Source organism: Silurus aristotelis (assembly GCF_946808225.1).
Source record: "Silurus aristotelis genome assembly, chromosome: 16".
Taxonomy (NCBI): domain Eukaryota; kingdom Metazoa; phylum Chordata; class Actinopteri; order Siluriformes; family Siluridae; genus Silurus; species Silurus aristotelis.
In genome coordinates, this window is record NC_139589.1 from 8104043 (window position 1) to 8125626 (window position 21584).

Sequence of the window (21584 nt, forward strand, 5' to 3'; positions counted from 1 at the left end):
AATGCGGATAAACACTCGTAAAACGATTCCTCATAACATTTTAAAGCCACTGTGTACAAAACATCGCACAAAGATATCAAAGAAAATGTATACAAACATTGTTTGGATCAATAAACCTTAAATAAAAAAAAAAAAGAGCGAATCAATCACTGCGGAAAGGCCACACCGCGGACAGGATTTGCATTTCGCACGTCGGCAAAACAAAGGAAAATCGGCTATATTGACAAGTACAGCGCAACAACGATGTACCGAAAAACAAATCACAAATTACTTTACAGAATTAAGTCAGAACAGAATACAGTAATCCCCCGTTTTCCCGCGGTTCGAATCTCCGGTTTATCAGAGAATCGCATTTGCCACATAACTAATTAGTTTGGCTGATTTTCCCAGTCTCTCGTGGATAGCACGATAGACCAAAACACTTATAGTGGATAGTTTTTATGGAGTTTTATGTTGAATAATGACATTTGTTAATAAAAATATGATTACTCATTATACAATGAAGTAAAATGTTAATACAGTACAGTACTGTAAACATAACATTTTTGCGCATTTTTGCGGTGACGTCTATTAATCACGGTTTCTTATTTATCGTAACCACCGCAATAAAATGGGGATTACTGTGTACCTTCACATAATCTCCCAGACATTAATTATTTAAATCCCTGCCTTCAAGATGCTCCGGTGTCCCTCACAGTTCAGGGGAAGTGAAAATTAAATCTGTCACTTAAAAATATTTATTAAAAGCTTCTATCTGTTCAGATTGTATTTACATTATTATAATAATAGGTAGTATATTGACTAAACCAGTGGCTCCTTCTATCGAAGCATCGCATCTTTAAGTATTTGGTGTCACCTGTACTTTCTTCTGTTTGCAAGTTTGAAGTTTTAGTCTTTTTGTTTTATTGTGTATTGGTGGTCGTTTAGATTTGATCTGCTGGTTGACGGTTACGTTTGAGCTCCGAACCTGAGCATGTGCCGTGGCTTGAACTCTATGCTGCTTTATGTGTCCAATCCGGCATGCATATGTATAACAACGGCCAAAAAACCACGCGCAACCACCTTCTTAGATGCTATCGCTCTATCTGTATCGGTCCATTTCTGAATCTCCCTCTACTTCTTTTATACGGCCTGTGGAGAGAGTCAACCACTTTCACCTCGTAGCAGTTGCAGACAGCATGTGGGCTCTTTAAGATATTAGACAGCCTGGAGAGAAGAGGAAGAGAGAGGCCACCTCCACCCCAGGGGTCAGTATGTCTACTGTCAACCCCCATACACATCAGTTTGATGTTTGAGTTGTAGTGCTTTCTCAAGTGGAGCCACTTAGCAGCATCAGGCCTTGTGCCACTCCAGTTAAGAATGCCAGTTAACCTTAGGGAGGGGAAATCATTCAGTTGAAATTAATTGAGAAATGAGAAGATGTCATCCTCTCGCCCTCTGTCCGTCCTCACTGCAGGACAGGGAAACCCGGTGTCTCCTCTCCGATTGGAATGGTCAGCTGTTTATTTTCAAGCCAATATTAATGTGTTAATCTGCACCATCTGCTAGTCTCGGGCAGACTGTTGGAAACGGATACGGATTCTTGGCCGTATGTCGCTGCCCAGATTCTTGCGGCACAGGAAATATTTGGTTGAGTTCTGCCTTTAGTTGACTGATTGCTTTTATTATTCTATCACACTGAGATCCAAAATAAAGCTAAGCTGCCCTGCTTTTTCACTCTGCCCATTGCTTATGCTGTCATTTGCCGCTTTCTTTTTTTTTTTCAGTTGCTGAATATATTGCATTCTTCCTCGCTTCCTCAAACAGGTTTCACTGAATCCCTATCCAGCCCACTATCAGTGCAATGATCAGATTTTTTTTTTTTTTTATCAGATTATAGTAATATTTCAATATTAAATCTTTAATACACAGAACTGATCTGAAACTCACACAACCCCCCCCCCCCCCCCCCCCCCCCCACACACACACACACACACACACTATTACTCAAATGTGTGTTACCGAACTGTACAACCTGTACACACACTCATTACTCATCTTAATCCATTTCACCATCATTTATCTATTATTATATATATACTTGACTGTATTACACTGTTTACATGTTGTTTTTTTCACCTCTCGACTGCTGCTACTGCTGTTTTTTGCACTGCATATAAATTTAAAAGAGGAAGATCAAGGAGGAGGTTTATGGATGTGGTGAGGGAAGACATGCCGGTAGTTGGGTTGAAAGAGGCAGATGTAGAGGACAGAGGGGTATGGAGACGAATGACCCTCTGTGGCGACCCCTAATGGGAGAAGCCGAAAGAAGAAGAAGATTGTGTTTGTTTATATTTACTCTCAGTTATAGTTTTTCATAGTTCTCTTGGCACAGTACTGTATATTCAGAGTATACAGTGGGTTTACTGGTCAGCGCTATCTTGGGTTATGTGTATTGTCTTGTGTTGTCTGTCTGCACTGTCTGTCTGTACTGTTTTTCGTCTGCACTGTTTGCACTCGGTTGCACTCGATGCACTTTACGTAGCTTTGTGTTGTGTTGTGTTGTGTTGTAGCGCTATGTTGTTTAGTGTAGAACCAGGGTTCTGGAGCAACGTTGTCTCGTTTTTACTGTGTACCGTGTACAACTGTGTATAGTAGAAATGACAATAAAAAGCCTCTTGACTCTTGACTTGAATATTTTTGTGCACAAACACCAATGCAATAAAACCCCATAGCATTTGTGTGCCATTTGAAGTTTTTAAAATCTCCAGTTGCTATAATGGGAAAAAAATACGAATCTTTGGTTTCTTAAAAAAAAAAAAAAATCTACATTCTCCTATAGTGTCCTTTTTGCTTTGAATGAAAAGTCTACTGCTGTTTTTGTAGCACGGTTTCCATTATAACGTGCAGACAAAAAAAACCCCAACGAATTCATTAGCGTTCTGTGTTGTGATTGCCTCTGTTTTTTGGTTCTCTGGAAATCTCATTAATTAAGCCAACATGTGGTATCTAATATAGTAATATAAAATATATTAAGAATGATGAGACAGGTAATTACTTTAACACAGAGTAATGAATATTTGAGTGGACAGGTCTCTGGGGAGCGTATGATTCTATAATAATCTTTTCTGATAATTGTTTTGTAGAAACATATGTTTATGCCGCCTAAAAAATCATAGCAAGTCTTTTGCTGATATATTCGCCTACACTGTATATCACATGTAGGATTCTGGCAGTGTGCTTATTTTTGCTTAACGTGACATTTGCTTTACTGATCCATAACCGCTGCCTCTCGTGTGTACAAGCTAATAATAAGTGCCATCCTTATTTATTATAAAAGTTGCTATTAAAGGTGTAACAATTCAATTTAGTCATGATTTGATTGGATTCATGATATGAACTTCTTAATTTCTGTTTCAGTTTGATTCCCCGAATATTTTCTGAAAAGTAGCGACCGGAATGACCCTATTTTTCTGAATCATATGTGCACGAAATAAAATATTCAACATAATATTTATATATACTTGTAATGCGAAACACTCGTTAGGTGAAAACTCTCACCCCATATAAATGAATGTAAAATACGATAATGCGTTCCATGCCAATAAATACTAAAATGTTTTATATGTAACGATTATTCAAAGAAAATTACTTAGAAATTGTTCAGGAGCGTAAATCATCTTAATCTTTTCTTATATCCCGCGACGAACCAACCTGGAATGCGATTCCGATTTGCGGGAAAAAAACGAAGTAACTCGTTTATTATTTCTGAATTTATGACACATTACCTAATTCTTTTTTACTAGAAAGCTGTCTAGAGACATTTGTTTTTGCCGACGCTTGAAAATTTGGTGAAAATGTGACGGCATTATCGGTGAATAAACCTGGTTTGGCAAAATGTGTGATCACAAGCGACAAACTAACATGCTAGCGGAACGAGTGCTAAACACAGACTCATGTAGCACTTATGCGAAATGTCGTTCGTTAAGGGAGCCGTTTCTTTGCAATTTATTTTGCTCGTTATGCGAATTACTCATTAAGCGAGGTTCCACTGTACACACACACATATACTGTATAGTGAGAAAAATAAGTATTTGAACACCCTGCTATTTTGCAAGTTCTCCCACTTAGAAATCATGGAGGGGTCTGAAATTGTCATCGTAGGTGCATGTCCACTGTGAGAGACATAATCCAGACATAAACCTAAAAACAAAAATCCAGAAATCACAATGTATGATTTTTAAACTATTTATTTGTATGATACAGCTGCAAATAAGTATTTGAACACCTGAGAAAGTCAATGTTAATATTTGGTACAGTAGCCTTTGTTTGCAATTACAGAGGTCAAACGTTTCCTGTAGTTTTTCACCAGGTTTGCACACACTGCAGGAGGGATTTTGGCCCACTCCTCCACACAGATCTTCTCTAGATCAGTCAGGTTTCTGGCCTGTTGCTGAGAAACACGGAGTTTGAGTTCCCTCCAAAGATTCTCTATTGGGTTTAGGTCTGGAGACTGGCTAGGCCATGCCAGAACCTTGATATGCTTCTTACAGAGCCCCTCCTTGGTTATCCTGGCTGTGTGCTTCGGGTCATTATCATGTTGGAAGACCCAGCCTCGACCCATCTTCAATGCTCTAACTGAGGGAAGGAGGTTGTTCCCCAAAATCTTGCAATACATGGCCCCGGTTATCCTCTCCTTAATACAGTGCAGTCGCCCTGTCCCATGTGCAGAAACAAACCCCCAAAGCATGATGCTACCACCCCCATGCTTCACAGTAGGGATGGTGTTCTTGGGATGGTACTCATCATTCTTCTTCCTCCAAACACGTTTAGTGGAATTATGACCAAAAAGTTCTATTTTGGTCTCATCTGACCACATGACTTTCTCCCATGACTCCTCTGGATCATCCAAATGGTAATTGGCAAACTTAAGACGTGCCTGGACATGTGCTGGTTTAAGCAGGGGAACCTTCCGTGCCATGCATGATTTCAAGCCATGACGTCTTAGTGTATTACCAACAGTAACCTTGGAAACAGTGGTCCCAGCTCTTTTCAGGTCATTGACCAGCTCATCCCGTGTATTTCTGGGCTGATTTCTCACCTTCCTTAGGATCATTGAGACCCCACGAGGTGAGATTTTGCGTGGAGCCCCAGTCCGAGGGAGATTGACAGTCATGTTTAGCTTCTTCCATTTTCTAATGATTGCTCCAAAAGTGCAGGTTTTACTCTGATATGTATTATCGTGTTATATATTAGCGAACTCCGACCGATTTTTGTGTTCTGAGTCATTTAGGAGTGGCGTTGTAGGCGTCAGCGTCCTCAGAGACGTGGCCCTGGAAGAAACGCTCGATCGTGAGCTGCCAGCTTTCGACTCAGTCTAAACCAGAGTAGCGCTACAGTGGTTGTGTGTGTGAGTGTCTGCTCATGTGCACTCTCGACATGTGCGCTCTAACGACGCGGCGTCTCAGCTGGTCCAGTCGAGTACTAATAGAGAAAACAAATTGCCTGGGGGGAGGGGTTTGAAGCAGCAGATCGACTCTTTGAGCCCACCTCCTTCTGTGCGATTCTGTCTGCATCAGCATTCTGTAAAGCTTCAAACGGTCGATGAATGCGTCCGTATGGAAACTAAATAAATATCTGTCCTATCAGCAGCATGTGGGAAGCAGTATGCATCTCTAGTGCCAGTTGTGAATGTGGATTTAACGTCCATATTTTTTCTGTTACTACCAGTTTCTTTTTAGGTCTCTGAAACCCCTGTTAAGAGACGGGCAATTAATCACGGCTCATATCCATCGCAGCCCCCCTGTGAGCATTTCACTCCGCCTATGGCTGTTCTAAAGCATTTCCATTTCAATTACACTACTTGAACACATTTCAATAACGTGACCTACGTTGTTATTCTGCTCCAGACACAATGCACTTTAGTATTCATGCTCCACTGTGCTTTTTGTACCACGTCAAATTCCACTCACAGTCAGATTTGTCCAGGCAAATTGTAATTCGATTTACTCGCACAGTTGTGAATATGTGAGAAAAAAAATTATGTATATCAAAATATTGACATTTTACATCCTCAGATGTGTTGAAATATGTATTCTGTATATTTAAACCTTATCCTTTCAGTTTCACCTCCTACACTGTACATTGCGATGAATTGGGACGCTGATTCCACCCCAGGCCTCCTCACCCTACATCTGTACCTGACTTGACTAACACACTTTTGGCTGATGGGCAAAGATCTTCACAAGCACACCCCAAAATCTAGTGGAACACCTTCTCAGAAGAGTGGAGGTTCTTATAACAGCAAATGGGGACTCAATAGAAGGATTAGGGAGCACATACGAATATTATGGTCAAAAACAGTTAAGAAAATTGGAACTAAGTTGTTGTACATACATCACTGTCTGTATATTTTGATATACTTTTAAATCTTTCAAAAAGATAAATGCATCATAACGAACATATTTTTCCAATTAAAATCGCAATGAAGTTGTTCACAAGTTGTCAAAACAGATTTAAACTTTAATGTCATAATTTTTTTCAATGAAATATTTTATCTTTGATGTTTTTACCCATGTTTAAAAAATTTTTATTTGTGATTCGACATTAATTAGCAGAATGTCCCCCAGCCCCCAAACACAGTTAAAGACCGGGGGTCCTCTGTGGGGTATAGTGTATAGTGAGCACTTGTGCTACAAACAGATAATCAGCAGTTACAGTTATTTTGTCCAAATATACATAACAGCTTTAATTGTGACCATAACAAACCCCTGATACCAGAATCCTTTTCCATAGTTGTCGAATAAACACAAATAATATCTAAATCTGAACATTATCTGAACATCTGATTACTGTTCATCTGTTGGATTCAGCCTTAAGTAGCGGGACACTCAGATCTTCTGAGGTCAGAGCTTTATAGCGGGACACTCGTATCTTTTGAGGTCAGAGCTCTATAGTGGGACGTTTGGATCTTCTGAGGTCAGAGCTTTATAGCGGGACACACAGATCTTCTGAGGTCAGAGCTCAATAGCGGGACACACAGATCTTCTGAGGTCAGAGTTCTATAGCGGGACGTTTGGATCTTCTAAGGTCAGAGCTCTATAGTGGGACACACGGATCTTCTGAGGTCAGAGCTCTATAGCAGGACACTAAGATCTGAGGTCAGAGCTTTATAGCGGGACGTTTGGATCTTCTGAGGTCAGAGCTCTGTAGCGAGACATTTGGATCTTCTGAGGTCAGAGCTCTATAGTGGGACACTCCAACCCATTTTAACCATATCTTTATGGAGCTGAACTTTAGAACTAGAACAGGTTTCGTCTAGATCAAGTGAAGGAAAATGTTTTAGTGAAATCTTAATTTGAGTGAATCCAAAGACTTCTTATACAATTTCATGCCTTCAGGCTTGTTTTTGTCAATTTACTGTACATTAAAGGAGTAGTAATAACTCGTCTGTACTACATGCTAGGCTGCGGTTCCCTTAGATAGATCAAGTGTTATGTCCAAGAGAATGAAGAGGACTTGTTCAAATAGAATTACAGGAAAATTGTAGCATAGCACTTTAGTCACTTGTACTGTCGGATAAATGCACCATTTTTCCTGTCAGAAACATTTGACTTGAGCCAATCGTTGTCTATGTTTTGTTGCTATAGTAAAAACTTCAAAGTGTTTATTTTTTAGGAAGCCAGTTTTGTTCTGTCTTTAAACTAATGCCAACTTTGAAAGCACACATTTCTTTAAAACGATTTCCCTTTGCTGGAATTAGCAGCTCGAACGTGCATGATCCATGATGATGTGGTGTGGCATGGAAGGTCGGCATAGAAGGACTCAAGCGTCCTGCACAAAGTTCTAACCTCATATGGGTGTTAGTTACGTGATTAACATCGCTTTGGCCAGATAGATGTATATATGTATTGACCAGTTGTATATTAACTAAAGTTTGACCGATAGTGGATTTTTCCCATACCGATAACTGGGTTGGATCGTACTTGCTGAAAGCCGATTAAACAACAGATTAAAAATAATTAAAAATAAATAAATAAATAAATAAATAACACTCTATATAAAATAGCAATATTATAAAGAAATACAGTACTGAATAATGAAAATGTGTTAAATAAAATCAAATTTATTAAATGTAATTATATAATTAATAAATGATAAATGATAAATATAATGTAGCGCCCCTCATGCAGCCCGCACTCACATGTAAAAACAGAACGTGGCATCACCTATTCGCCTTTAAAGGGCGCTCTAGTAATGACAGCGAAGCTTTTCATACACTCCAGCAACGGACGCACACCGGAAAAACTATCTACGGATTTTTGCAGATAGCCGAAAGTTCCGGCAATCAACTATCGTTGCCGATTAATCAGCAAAACCGATGACCTCTGACATTAACAAAAGTTGTTTTGGTTCAGCATTTACATTTACATCCTATATATGTTATATTTTATGTTATATTTTACGTTATATTTTGGGTGGAAAATTATCTTTATGAAACTTAAGCTATAAAGTTTTGTCCATATACCTAAAACATTTTCTCTCATAAAAAAAAATAAATAAATTAAAAAAAAAAATCGCTTGGATTAGAACCTGGCTATTTGTAATAAAAAACATTTTATCACTTGAGTGGAAACCCAGCTACTAATGGATGAAAGTGTACTCGATGCCTGTAATGCATGCCCTTTCAGTGCTCCTTTTTGCTTGAACAGTCTGGATTATGCAACGTTGCTGATGCAGTGTGTCTCAAGCTGCTTGACCACCGCCTCCTCCATTCTCCACTGTATTTGACCTCTCTCTCTCTCTCTCTCTCTCTCTCTCTCTCTCTCTCTCTCTCTCTCTCTCTCTCTCTCTCTCTCTCTCTCTCGCACTCTCTCTGCTGCTTTATCACATCCGTCTTTGCCATGCAGATATATTTCAGCTCTCTAAATGTGCCACATCGGGGAAACGTCTGACACTACCGTGGCCTCTTTATGTAAATGAAATGTATAGAAATATACAATATGAAGTAGATGTGAATAAAGTCTCCTGCCTGTGTTTGAAGTTTGAAACTGGGATGCACTTCTAATAATAGAGCTGTATATGAAGTGTGCTAGCTGCTAAGCTGGTGCTGGAGCGCGTGGTGTCAGCTTTTTCATTAATGCATCGAAAGCCTTCAGACAGATAAGACGTGGCCTAGTTTATTACTAGCATTTTTACTTCTTCTCACACAGGACCAAAAGAAACAGGTCGTTTCGGCAGCACCGTTTATTTAGAGTTGCTTTGACGGTATTTAGGGGTTATGAGGTATACATTCAAGGGTGACACGGCCCTTTTTAAAAAGTCATCAGCTTAAAAGCAACACCCGCATCCTGCAAACGACTTTGTTTGCAAAGGTTTTTGGACACCTGAACATAGGGATTGCTTTTTAAACATTCCACGTTTAGTCCCCACGTGCCTTTATTACTCCCTCCACTCTTCTGGGAAGATGTTCCACTAGATTTTGGAGTGTGCTCGTGGACATTTATGTTCATCAAAGTCAGGTAGGTGAGGTGAGAAGGTCTGGGGTGCAGTCAGCGTTCCAATTCATCCCAGACGTGTTCAGTAGGGTTGAGGTCAGAGCTCTATAGCAGGCCACTCAATATCTTCCAGTCCAACCCATGTAAACTATATCTTCCTGGAGTTGGCTTTGTGCATAGGGGTACTGACTATGCTGGAACAGGATAGTCTTATCTTGTCTTATGCTACAGCTTTCAAGTCAAGTCAAGTCAAGAAGCTTTTATTGTCATTTCAACCATATATAGCTGACACAGTACACAGTGAAATGGAACAATGTTTCTTCAGAACCCTGATGCAACATAAAACAACAACAACCTTCAAAGGCATCCTAGATATTAGATACATAGAACAGTTTGGCCAAGAACGACATAAGGCTGGATATACAGTATTTTATGCACAATGTTAATGCAAAAAAAGTTGAACATTCCAATGAAGCAGTTTCGTCTGTTTATATAGTTGTAGAGTGATCACTTATATTTTTGTATTTTATTATTATTACTAGCTGAAAGTACCCGTGCTTCGCTACGGAAGGCAGAACGCTAAGCAATATGGCAATAAGCAGTAAGCACTGAGCAGGACTGGATGATCAGAGATCAGAACGTAACGTCAACAAATAACGTACTACGCCTTTGTAGTACCGATACAGGGCAAACTACTTTGAAAAAAACATCTAACATGTAATAAGAAACAATGTAGTAAGTTTCATTAGGATCCGTAATGTTATTTCAAAGAATTTTCAATGCGTGAGAAATCGCGTTTTTCGTGAGTAAGCCGCGATCCAGGGCGAATTTTTCAAAACCCTTTCTTAGTGAGCACCTAAGACCCAAGAGGAAGGTACGTTCCAAATTTCATTGCAATCCGTTCAGTGGTTTTTGAGATTTCGGGATGAGTGAGTGAGTCAGTCAGTGGTATTTGAGCTTTATATATATATATATATATAGATTATACTCTTTTTTTTCCCCCAAAATGATTTGCTATTCTAAACCATGTGGCTTTTTTTGATACATGAACTAGGTCACCATTTGAATTAATATTGCATGATAGTGTTGTTTATTCTTGTTTGCATTTGATTTCTTTTGATCCAGTTCATGAGTGTCTTTTTTTTTTTTTTTTAGGTCATCCGTTCTACCGGTGCCAAAAAGATATCTCAGAGATATCCCCAAAGCTTTACATTGATGGTTAATTCACTCTCAACTGTATACATGTTACAGTATTCAGTGGATAGGTCATACAAATCCATTGTTTTCGGTAATAAATGAAGAATTACTTGTGACATATTCCTTCAAATTGCCTTTAAAATCCATTTTAAACATATGTACAATTGTGTAAAAATTAACATACACCCTCGTTGGATTCTGTGGTCTTACATATAAGGACATCATAGAAAACATTTGGCCCATAGCAGGGCTTAGACTTAGGGAAAAAAACTACAGGTGAACACCAACACATGACATATTACACTATATCATTATGCATGTTTACAAAAAGAAAAAGCAGGAATGGAGAAAACGTGTGCAAAACTTAGTATACCTTTTGGTTTATTGATTGTGCTGATATACTGGGTTTGGTTTTTTGCCAAACATGATGCTTGTCAAACATTTCCACTTTGGTCTTATCTGTCTAAAGGACATTGGTCTTGTGGTTTGTTCAATTTACCTAAGTAAACCTAAGCCATGCTGCCATTTTATTGTATTTTTTTATTTTTTTGAGAGAACCATTCACAACAAGTTTTCAGTATTTCTTGAACATGCTAATCGAGGCCTGTAGTGTCTGATATGTAACTCTTGTTTTTTTGTTTTTTTTGGCAGTTTCTTTAAACATTGCAAGGTCTAACATTGGGGTAAATTTGCTGGAACATCCACTTGCTTGAAATAATTTGGAAATGGCCTTATAACCCTTCCCAGATTGATGGGCAGCAACAGTTCCTTCTCCAATATCATTTCTGATTCTGTCTTTCCTCTTTGGCATACTGCTCAGCAAACTGCTGTAGTTAAGGGCATCCAAAATCTGATACGCGTTTGGATCACATGATGTAATGATATTTGCTTTGGTTTTATAAAATTACGATATAAAATTGTATTCAAAATCATGTTCATGATCATTTAGTGTAAAAACCCCTAATGCATTCAAATGTATTTCTTGTTTGTGAGTGGCCATGTAGTCTACGGTTTCTGTTTTATTGCCAACACACCAAATTGGCCAGTGAGCAAGCTTAGAAGGGTTTAAGATGTATCCAGTTTCCAGAGAAATGTGTTTTTTTATTATCATATATTAGCTACCAACATGGAACATTGAAGGGTTACACAGGCTTTCTTTGAGACTTATGAAGTCAGGTAACATCCTTTTAACTGCCACTCACACTGCATCAAAGAGTGGAATGAGCTCTCCACCCTCTTCTACATACATGAGCTAACAGACACCAACGATTGTGCAAGTGCCTTCACGATTGACAGGAGAGAGAATGTCCTGTCCCTTCCAGCCAGAGAACACAAACAGTTTTCCTCTCAGGTTTTAGTGTTTATTACACCTTATTTAACACAATTTGTATTTTATCATAACAGCCTACTTGATGTTTTAGTCTGTTGATTATATAGTATTTGATGCACGGACATTACAGAGTGTGTTCCCCAGCAATATCTGCCTCATCTAATCGACTGCGTTTGGTCTACAGGGAAAACAGTCTGTAAAATTTTGGCTGGGGTGCTGTTTGAAGATTTCACAGAGTGACTTAATTCTGATGGTTCACCAATAGTCATTACATTGCGTATACAAACTTTCCTTTGCGGACCTCATAATCCCTGTGTGGCATTCGGAGATGTTTTTAGAATATGTAGTAAAAGTAGTTGATTTTGTACTAAAAGTAGTTGATTTTGTAGTAAAAGTAGCTGATTTTAGCTAAAAAGAAAAAAAAGGTAGATAATTGTTTTCTTTAGCAAGCCCTAACGAACTGCATGCCATATGAGGTTGATTAAGAAAAAGGTTATGTCAGTTTTTAGATCATCTTTGCTTTTTGTAGGTCCCTTAACACTCCTTTTTGGCCTGATGTTCCTGGAATTAAATGTAAGACTTACACTCTATATTTTGTAATACCACAACAAGGACATAGTCATGTCAAGGGTTTTTTTTTTTTTTGTTTTTTTTTTTTTATATTTAATGATTTTGTAGTAAAAGTAGCTGATTTTGTGGTACAGGGATCTGATTTTGTATTACCAGTAGATCATTTTGTAGTAAAAGCAGCTGAGTTTGTAGTAAGTGGAGATCATTTATAGTGAAAGATGATTTTGTAGTAAAAATATCTGATTTTGTAGTACAATGATCTTATTTTGTATTAAAAGTAGCTAATTTTGTAGTAAGAGGAGATCATTTTGTGGTAAAAGGAACTGATTTTGTAGGTAAAGTAGCTGATTTTGTAGTAAAAAGAGATTTTGTAGTAAAAGTAGATGATTTTGTAGTAAGTGGAGATAATTTATAGTAAAAGATGATTTTGTAGTAAAAGAATCTGATTTTGTAGTAAGTGGAGATAATTTATAGTAAAAGATGATTTTGTAGTAAAAGAAGCAGATTTTGTAGTAAAAGAATCTGATTTTGTAGTAAGTGGAGATAATTTATAGTAAAAGATGATTTTGTAGTAAAAGTACCGGTAACTGATTTTGTAGTAAAAGGATCTGATTTTGAAGTAAAAGTGGCTAATTTTGTAGTAAAAGATCACATTTTTAAGTAAAAGTATATGATTTTGTAGTAAAAGTATATGATTTTGTAGTAAGTTTAGATAATTTATAGTAAAAGATGATTTTGTAGTAAAAGTAGCTGATTTTGCAGTAAATTGATCTGATTTTGTAGTAAAAGTAGCTGATTTTGTAGTAAATTGATCTGATTTTGTAGTAAAAGTAGCTGATTTTGTAGTAAATTGATCTGATTTTGAAGTAAAAGTAGCTGATTTTTTAGTAAAAGATCTAATTTTTAAGTAAAAGTATATGATTTTATAATAAGTTTAGTAAAAAATTATTTTGTAGTAAAAGTAACGGATTTTGTAGTAAAAGTAACGGATTTTGTAGTAAAAGTGTCTGATTTTGTAGTAAAAGTAGCTGATTTGAACTAAAAAAGTTCTGCATTTTATCATTGTTTTCTTTAGCAAGCCTTAGCAAGCTGCACGCCATGTGAGATTGATTAAAAAAAAGGTTATGTCAGTTTTGAGATCATCTTCTTTTTTTTGGTCCCCTAGCACTCAATTTTGATGTTCCTAAAATTTATTGTAAGACATATCCTCATATACTCTATATTTTTAACACCACAATAAGGACACGGTCATGTCAATTATTTTTATTTTTTTTTCCCTCCACAAGAACTCTCTTTCTCAGAAGAGATTTCTCACTTTCTTGGCTCGTTCTTGCCTTCCGTGTGGCTGCTTTGTGTCTTGAGGCTCCTCCAGGAAAGTCTTTTTAATCGTCCTCAGATGTGATGGCATGGCCATCGCAGCTGTGGCAAATTTCATTTCTCCGTGGCCTGCGTGTTTTAACACTCGTATCATGGCCGTTGCCTCGGGTTCACTTTCCATCCAAAAGCCATGTGCTCTCTGGAGAAGAAGATCAAGCGTCCTGCTTTGGGATGTAATGATTAGCTCAGAGATGTGCATGCAGCCAGCTGAATCGATTTCATACAGGACAGAAAGTAATAAAATAAATAAAACAGAATGAAAAAAAAAAACAGCACAAATTGCTGTAGGAATAATTTCCTCTGCTCTTGACATTACTGTTTACTGGCTCGTCTGTTTTTGTTGTTGTATTTGTCTTCTTGCCAAAGCACCTATTGTCCTGGGTTCACTTTCTTCCAGCATTTGCCTCTGTCAGAATGTTCCTGACGTCTGGCCCATACTAATCCCAGAGGAGGAAAATAGCGCACAAGGGCACGTGCTGGAGAAGCACTCGGTGCCGTTACACGGGCAGCCCCCTCCTTCCACCGGCCTCTTGGTGTACTAGTTCTCCGCTTTGTCCCACGGAGCGTACCAATGAGAGCGCGTGGGGGGTAGGTGGGGGTTGCGTAGGAGGGAATTAAAGCATGTCCCAGGGAAAGGATCTTTCACTTCGATGCACAGCAGAACCGCTCTTATTCATCATTCTTTGTGCAGCCGAAATGGGCATGTGGTTTCCTCACTTGCTGCGGAAACAGGACCGCATTAGAGGGGCAAAGAGAAAAACAAACCGGCGGAGCTGAGAAACCACAGCAGCCTCGCAGAATCCATTAAAAGCCTTTTCTGCTGCATGCGTTTATATGAATGCGTCAGTGGGAGGAGCGAAGTCTTACTACAGCGTCGGGACAGGGCGCTGGACGGGCACACCGTGTGTGTGTGTGTGTGTGTGTGTGTGTGTGTGTGTGTGTGTGTGTGTGTGTGTGTGTCTCCCACAAACCACGCTCACGCCGAGCGATGGAGATGGAAGGCGAGTTGAGGGGGTGGCTGCATTAAGGAGGAACAAAAGACCGGCTTAACCATCTTAACCTGTGCAGACGGGACGCTGCTTCTCCGTGAGTCCCCCTGTCTCTCTTTTTTTGCTTTGCCCTTATTTCACTCACTCGTCTTATTGCACTCGGTTTGTTCTCCTTCCACACTTCTGCACCTCCTACTAAAGGCTACAGATGTTGTTTGACTTGTCATTTCTTTCGTCTCCCTGCTGGTAACTTTTGATCTACACTCCAGCTGTTGTCTGCAAGTGGATTTTTTTACGGCCTGGCACCTATTATAATTTTGGTTCATTTTGAGTTGCTTTCTATCCCGGTTCTAAAGGTTATAAACACCACTAGTCCTTATGATACCTCAAAGAGAGGGAGGGACAATTCATTCAATTATTACACAGGTTCAAGAAAATACTAAGAACGTATCCAGAGTGGAATGAATGATTTTACACTGCTCCCCAAAAGTACAGTATTTTCAGTGCCTATAAAGATACATTGTGGTCATGGGGAAAGTATTTTTTACATTTGAAAACATCACCTAACAGGCGGATTCACAGGTTTCTCAGTGCTCTGTCTGCAGCGAGCGTGTCAGTGCACCGCGGTGTAGCGGCAGGCGTATCGAGCTGTTCTGGATAAATAGGTCATTCTCTCCGCCTAGAGTGTTTTTGTTTTTTTTCCGGAAAAGTCACTCCGTGATGATTACTGCAGCTCAGCTGGCCAAAAGTACAGCTGCACTAATGAGCCTGGGGGGAAAGGATCACAGCCCACGGTCTGTGATCCTTTACCTGCTCAGCCTCATTTTCCCATGAATATGGCACAGCAGAGTGACTGATGGCTTTACCTGCTTTATTTGTTTATTGAAAAAAAGAAAGAAAGAAAGAAAGAAAGAAAGAAAGAAAGAAAGAAAGAAAGAAAGAAAGAAAGAAAGAAAGAAAGAAAGACCGTGTAGGATAAAGGGAAAAAATATGAGAGAACAAAAGAAAGGCCATGCACCATGAAGAAAGAACCGAAAGAAGCAATAATTAATTCATGATTTTAATGATTATTTCATAATTTTATTTATTCATGATTTTATAGTAACAGGATCTGATTTTATAGTAATAGGCTGATGTTGTAGTAAAAGGAGCTGATATTGTATTATGAGGCTGATATTATAGTAATAGGCTGATATTGTAGTAAAAGGAGCTGATATTATAGTAATAGGCTGATATTGTAGTAAAAGGAGCTGATATTATAGTAATAGGCTGATATTGTAGTAAAAGGAGCTGAAATTGTAGTAAAAGGAGCTGAAATTTTAGTAAAAGGAGCTAATATTGTATTATGAGGCTGATATTATAGTACAAGACTGATATTATAGTAGGAGGCTGATATTGTAGTAAAAGGAGCTAATATTGTATTATGAGGCTGATTTTATAGTATGAGGCTGATATTGTAGTAAGAGAAGCTGATGTAGAATGAGGCTGATATTATAGTATGAGGAGCTGATGTTGTAGAATAAGGCTGATATTGTAGTATGAGGCTGATATTGTAGTAAAAGGAGCTGATATTGTAGTATGAGACTGATGTTGTAGTATGAGCTGATACTGTAGTAAGAGGAGCTGATGTTGTAGAATAAGGCTGATATTGTATTATGAGGCTGATATTATAGTATGAGGCTGATATTGTAGTAAAAGGAGCTGATGTTGTAGTATGAGACTGATATTGTAGTAAAACGAGCTGATGTTGTAGTATGAGACTGATATTGTAGTAAAACGAGCTGATGTTGTAGTATGAGACTGATGTTGTAGCAAGAGGAGCTTTGTATTTATGCTGTCGCTGTTATAATAATGTGCTGAAAATGCCTGTAGGGTTTAATAGATTTACATAGATCCAGTTCAAATAAACAGTCCCACTCGAGTTTGTCCATGCTTGAAGAAGTAAGCATTAACTCAAGGATGGTGTATCTCAGGATTTATAGCCTGCTATATTTGTGTTGTTTTGAGCAGTCAGGCTTCATTTACTCTCTGTGTTTAAGAGCCCACACTGTGCACTTTTTTTGACCTTTAAAAAATATTTTAAAAAGTTCTGTTAGTTTTACTCCCCAAATCAGTTGCTATTTACTCAATGAGATCATTTTTATTGTAATGTTTTATTGAATTACAGTAGAATGGTCGATTTCTCATTGCACACAGCAGAGGATAGACGTTTATACCCGGCTGCTGACATACACTATATAAACATATATCTAGTTTAGTTAACTTTTTTGAACACACCGCCACTTTTCTGGGAAGATCCACTAGGTTTAGGAGTTTGATTGTAGAAACTTATGCTCATACATCCACAAGGGTCGTAGTAAAGTCAGGTACTGATGTAGAAGTGGTGAGGAGGCCTGGGCTGCAGTCATTAGGGTTAAGGTCAGAGCTCTATAGTAGGCCACTCTAGATCTTCGACTTCAAACCATGTGATCCATATGTGAACCATCAGCTGGAAATATTATATAGTGTAGTCAATGTGTAGTCTGCATAGTAATAAAGATTTACTGTCCTCAAACTCAACATTCATTCATTATTGTCAAAATAGTTGGCTACAAAAGTAAGTACACCCTAAGCGAACATGTCAAAACTGTGTCAGTATTTTGTGTGTCAGTATTTTGTGTGAGCATCATTGTTATACAGCACTGCCTTAATCCTCCTGGGCATGGAATTCACCAGAGCTGCACAGGTTGTTGCTGGGATCCTCTTCCACTCCTTCATAATGACAACACGGAGCCGATGGATGTTAGACACATGGCGCTTCTCCACCTTCCGCTTGAGGATCCCCACAGGTGCTCAATAGGGTTCGGGTTTGGAGACAAACTTGGCCACTCCATCACCTTTAGCTTTCTCAGCAGGGCCGTTGTCATCTTGGTGGTGTGTTTGTTATCATGTTGGAAAACTGCCATTCGGGCCAGTTTCTGAGAGAAGGGCATCATGTTTTGCTTCAGAATGTCACAGTACATGTTGGAATCCATGTTTCCTGCAAAAAACTGCAGCTCCCCAGTACCAGCAGCACTCATGCAGCCCCAGACCATGATGCTACCACCACCATGCTTGCCTGAAGGCAAGACACAATTTACTTGGTTCTCCTCACCAGGGCATTACCACATATGTTCGGACAGATGATGTGAATGTATAGAAACTGGGGTGATCAAATTTTTTGTAACTTTTTGTAAGATTAATTTTCATAACTACAGAGCATGCATGTGTTCACGTGAACGTGTTCATTAGACAACAACAAAGGCTAGAGGACGAGCAGAAGAACATGAAAAGCCTCCGCATCATTCAAATGCATGGGAGCATTTTCAAGCTGCAACTTTTCTTGTAATAAATGGAAAGCAAATTAGATCCGATCTGTGACTCAAAAATCGTAATGCGATCTGGACGGTGAGTTTTGTGATCCGTTGCACCACTAATAGAACCAGGGAGTGTGAGTACAAGCACAAGATAGGGCTCAGTCATTAACCAAGTATCAATATCCAGCCACATATCACATTGTAAAGCACCGTTAAATCTGAGCTCTTCTCGTTTACTGAGCTTTAAACACTCGCCAAAGCATTAAGTGCAATTAATAAATGCGTATAAAGAAGTCTTGTGGGGAACATTAAAGAGCTTCTGGTAAATGCCTCACCAGACCAGATGACACGTAGCCAGATACAGAGATCCCTATTTGTTTATTGATGTTGAGGTTGATTTAGAAAGGCGCAATTGTTTGTAGAGGAGCAGAACATAATGGAGCGTGTGTGTGTGGGTGTGGGTGTGGGTGTGTGTCTAAATGCATGCTTTTTTCTGAGATGCTTCCTTTTTTTGTCAGCACAGCCATCTGAGGCTCAGCAGTAATGATGTGTCAGTCACACTGTGATGCACAGCAGGCAGAGGAAACACACACACACACACACACACACACACACACACACACACACACACACACACACACACACACACACACACAGAGGCACACAATCATATCAAGAATAACCCATAAATGCCAGTCAAGATTTAAGGCATAAGCGTGCTTTAAAAAGTATTTGCAAGATACATTATGTATGCAAATTAGGGTATTTTTTCTACTGTTTTTGCAATACGGCTCTTTCTTGGTGGGCATGGTCTTTATTAGACTGACTCCGCACCTAAACCCTGCTCCCTTCATTATTGAATGATATCAGATCTCATGTACACACTTTTGGGAGATGTGTTGGATCATCGAAAACTCAATTTGAGTTTTAAACGAGCAGTTTTTAGCTCTCCTACAGTTCAAGGGTACGAGAAGCATTGGCACATTAAAGCAGTTTGATGGTCTTCTAAAAAAAAAAATGACTAAAATTCTTGCTAGCTTTGCTGTTACATGCACTCGTGGTACGAAAAGCCTTGCTAAGCTGGAATTCGGACCTTTTGTACAGGAAGTGGTGAGAGTTTTGCAGAGTAGAGTAATGTGTCGCCTGCATGTGTTTTGCCATTTACTTCTTCAGCCACTCGGAAGCATGTTGTCCAGTCCAGTCGACGCGAGCATATAGAGCACATGGACAAATGTCATATCAAGTTTAATGTGATTTCAGCAAGTGACCTTCACTTACACATGTTTCTCCTTTTGAATCCCATCACATACGTAAGAATCAGAAAGAAAGAAAGAAAGAAAGAAAGAAAGAAAGAAAGAAAGAAAGAAAGAAAGAAAGAAAGGAAGAAATGTGATATGAGCCAGATGTTGTCAGTGGTGGACAGTCTTCTTATTCTTCATCTTCTTTCGACTGCTCCCATTAGGGGTCGCCACACCTGACGTCCTCATACAATACCACAACTCCTCTCTTGGCACTCTGTCGTATTCTTTCTCTAAATCCACAAAAACACACAATGCAACTCCTTCTGACCTTCTCTATACTTCTCCATCAACATTCACGTCTGTGGTGCTCTTCCTCGGCATGAAACCATACTGTTGCTCACAGATGGTCACCTCTTCTCTCAGCCTGGCTTCCACTACTCTTTCCCATAACTTCATGGTGTGACTGATCAACTAAATTCCCCTGTATTTACTGCAGGTCTGCACATCTCCCTTGTTTTTAAAGATCGGTACCAGCATCAGGCATCATTTCACCTGTGGACAGTAATGAAGTAAATGTAACTGGTTACTGCACTTTTTACCTTAACCTTCACTACATTCTGAAGTCATATAACTGACTTTTTACTCAACTACATTTTACGAACCAGCATACAGTTCAGCGTTGGTCCAACAGCATGCAGAACATTTTGAGAGGAAAAAATGATGGAAGAAACTCCTGACTCTGACTCGCCACAACACCCGTGGCCTCATGTACACGATTTTCACATAAACTGAGTTGAGTCTTGTGCCCAAAACAGACATTAGAGTCATAATAAATCCTAGTTCTTTGGATACTTGAGTACATTTGAAGGCACACACTTTTGTACTCTTACTCAAGTAAAAGTGTAAAGGAAGCACTTTTACTTATATATTTTAACTACTTTAACTTAAGTATTTCTTGTGTCAGTTTATTCCTAATAATGTAATGCTACACAAATAACATTGCCTTCAATTGGACAGGTACATTTTTTAAAACTATTTGGTTTATTTGTGAATTGGCTCCTATACTGAAGGCCATGCAGATGTGCGTGGTTGCATTCTGGTACGAACGACACCTGCCGTATTATATGATTTGTGTGCACTCAGAGGTAGAATAGCAGCGATCTCCTGCTGTGCCAGTTTAACCCACTGCTGCAGTAATCCCATTTATCTTCATCTATTATTCATGGTAGGTACGCAAAATGCTCAGCTGGTGACAAATCGTTCCCAATGCCTCCTCAGCTAACCTTCAGCAGCCCCCTGAAATCCTGTGAATGGAGTCTAGAGGAACTCCTAATGCCTCTTTAATGTAACAGTGTTCATCTCACCGACTCTTTTACATCTCTTCGTCTTTGTGTTTTCCAGAATCAGACTCAGAAACAGCTTCATTACCGAGTATGTTTACCCACAGGAGGAAGTACAGCTATAGCGCAGCATATGAAAGTGCAGACATACATAGGAATTGCACAGTAGAGATGGAATATAACAAAATATAAGAAAAACAAACAATTAAATAATGCCTTTGTGTTTTTCAGCTGAGCCTCGCTGAAGAGCAGAGCGAAGTGAGCCGGAATGGCCTGGAGCTGAAAGAGCTGGTGTACCTGGTTCATATCTACTGTCAGGTGGAGTAATTCTTCAGCTATCCACGAGACAAGAAACAATACATTTACGGCATTTGGCAGACGCCCTTTTCCAGAGCGACATACTGTAAAGTCTCCATCAAGGAATACATTTAAATTCTGGTTTATTAAACTACGAATGGGAGAAAAATTATTAGAAAGCATTTTTTATTTTTTTTTTGCAATAATTTCTCATTTAAGATCTTGTGGAATAGGAAGGTCATTAGACGTCATTTGAGTGACGCTGTTCCGCCACCACTTCGGTGGCGGAACAGAGAAGAGTCTGGAAGTATGCCTTCCTTGTATCCTGGGAAATGTTGGTGGGACCAGTCGAGCAGTGGTTGTGGATCAGAGAAGGCATGGTGCTGTGTGTGGGAGGGGAGATAAATGTTAAAGTTAGGGTGGTGCTGGTGC

The 21584-nt window shown here is 39.1% G+C and overlaps 1 protein-coding gene across 10 annotated transcripts in view; it reads left to right on the top strand.

Moving 5' to 3' along the window:
• The window catches only part of arhgap32b (Rho GTPase activating protein 32b), a 136005-nt gene that overhangs the window by 74267 nt on the left and 40154 nt on the right, over positions 1–21584 (top strand). For 7 of the 10 annotated variants that reach the window (XM_083564813.1, XM_083564809.1, XM_083564812.1 and 4 more), the window contains one exon: positions 21087–21173. In XM_083564813.1, coding sequence (XP_083420939.1) covers positions 21087–21173 — 87 coding nt within the window. Of the gene's footprint in view, positions 1–14584; positions 15037–21086; positions 21174–21584 lie in introns of those variants that run through there. The other 3 variants (XM_083564818.1, XM_083564810.1, XM_083564819.1) reach the window with 3 other exon arrangements.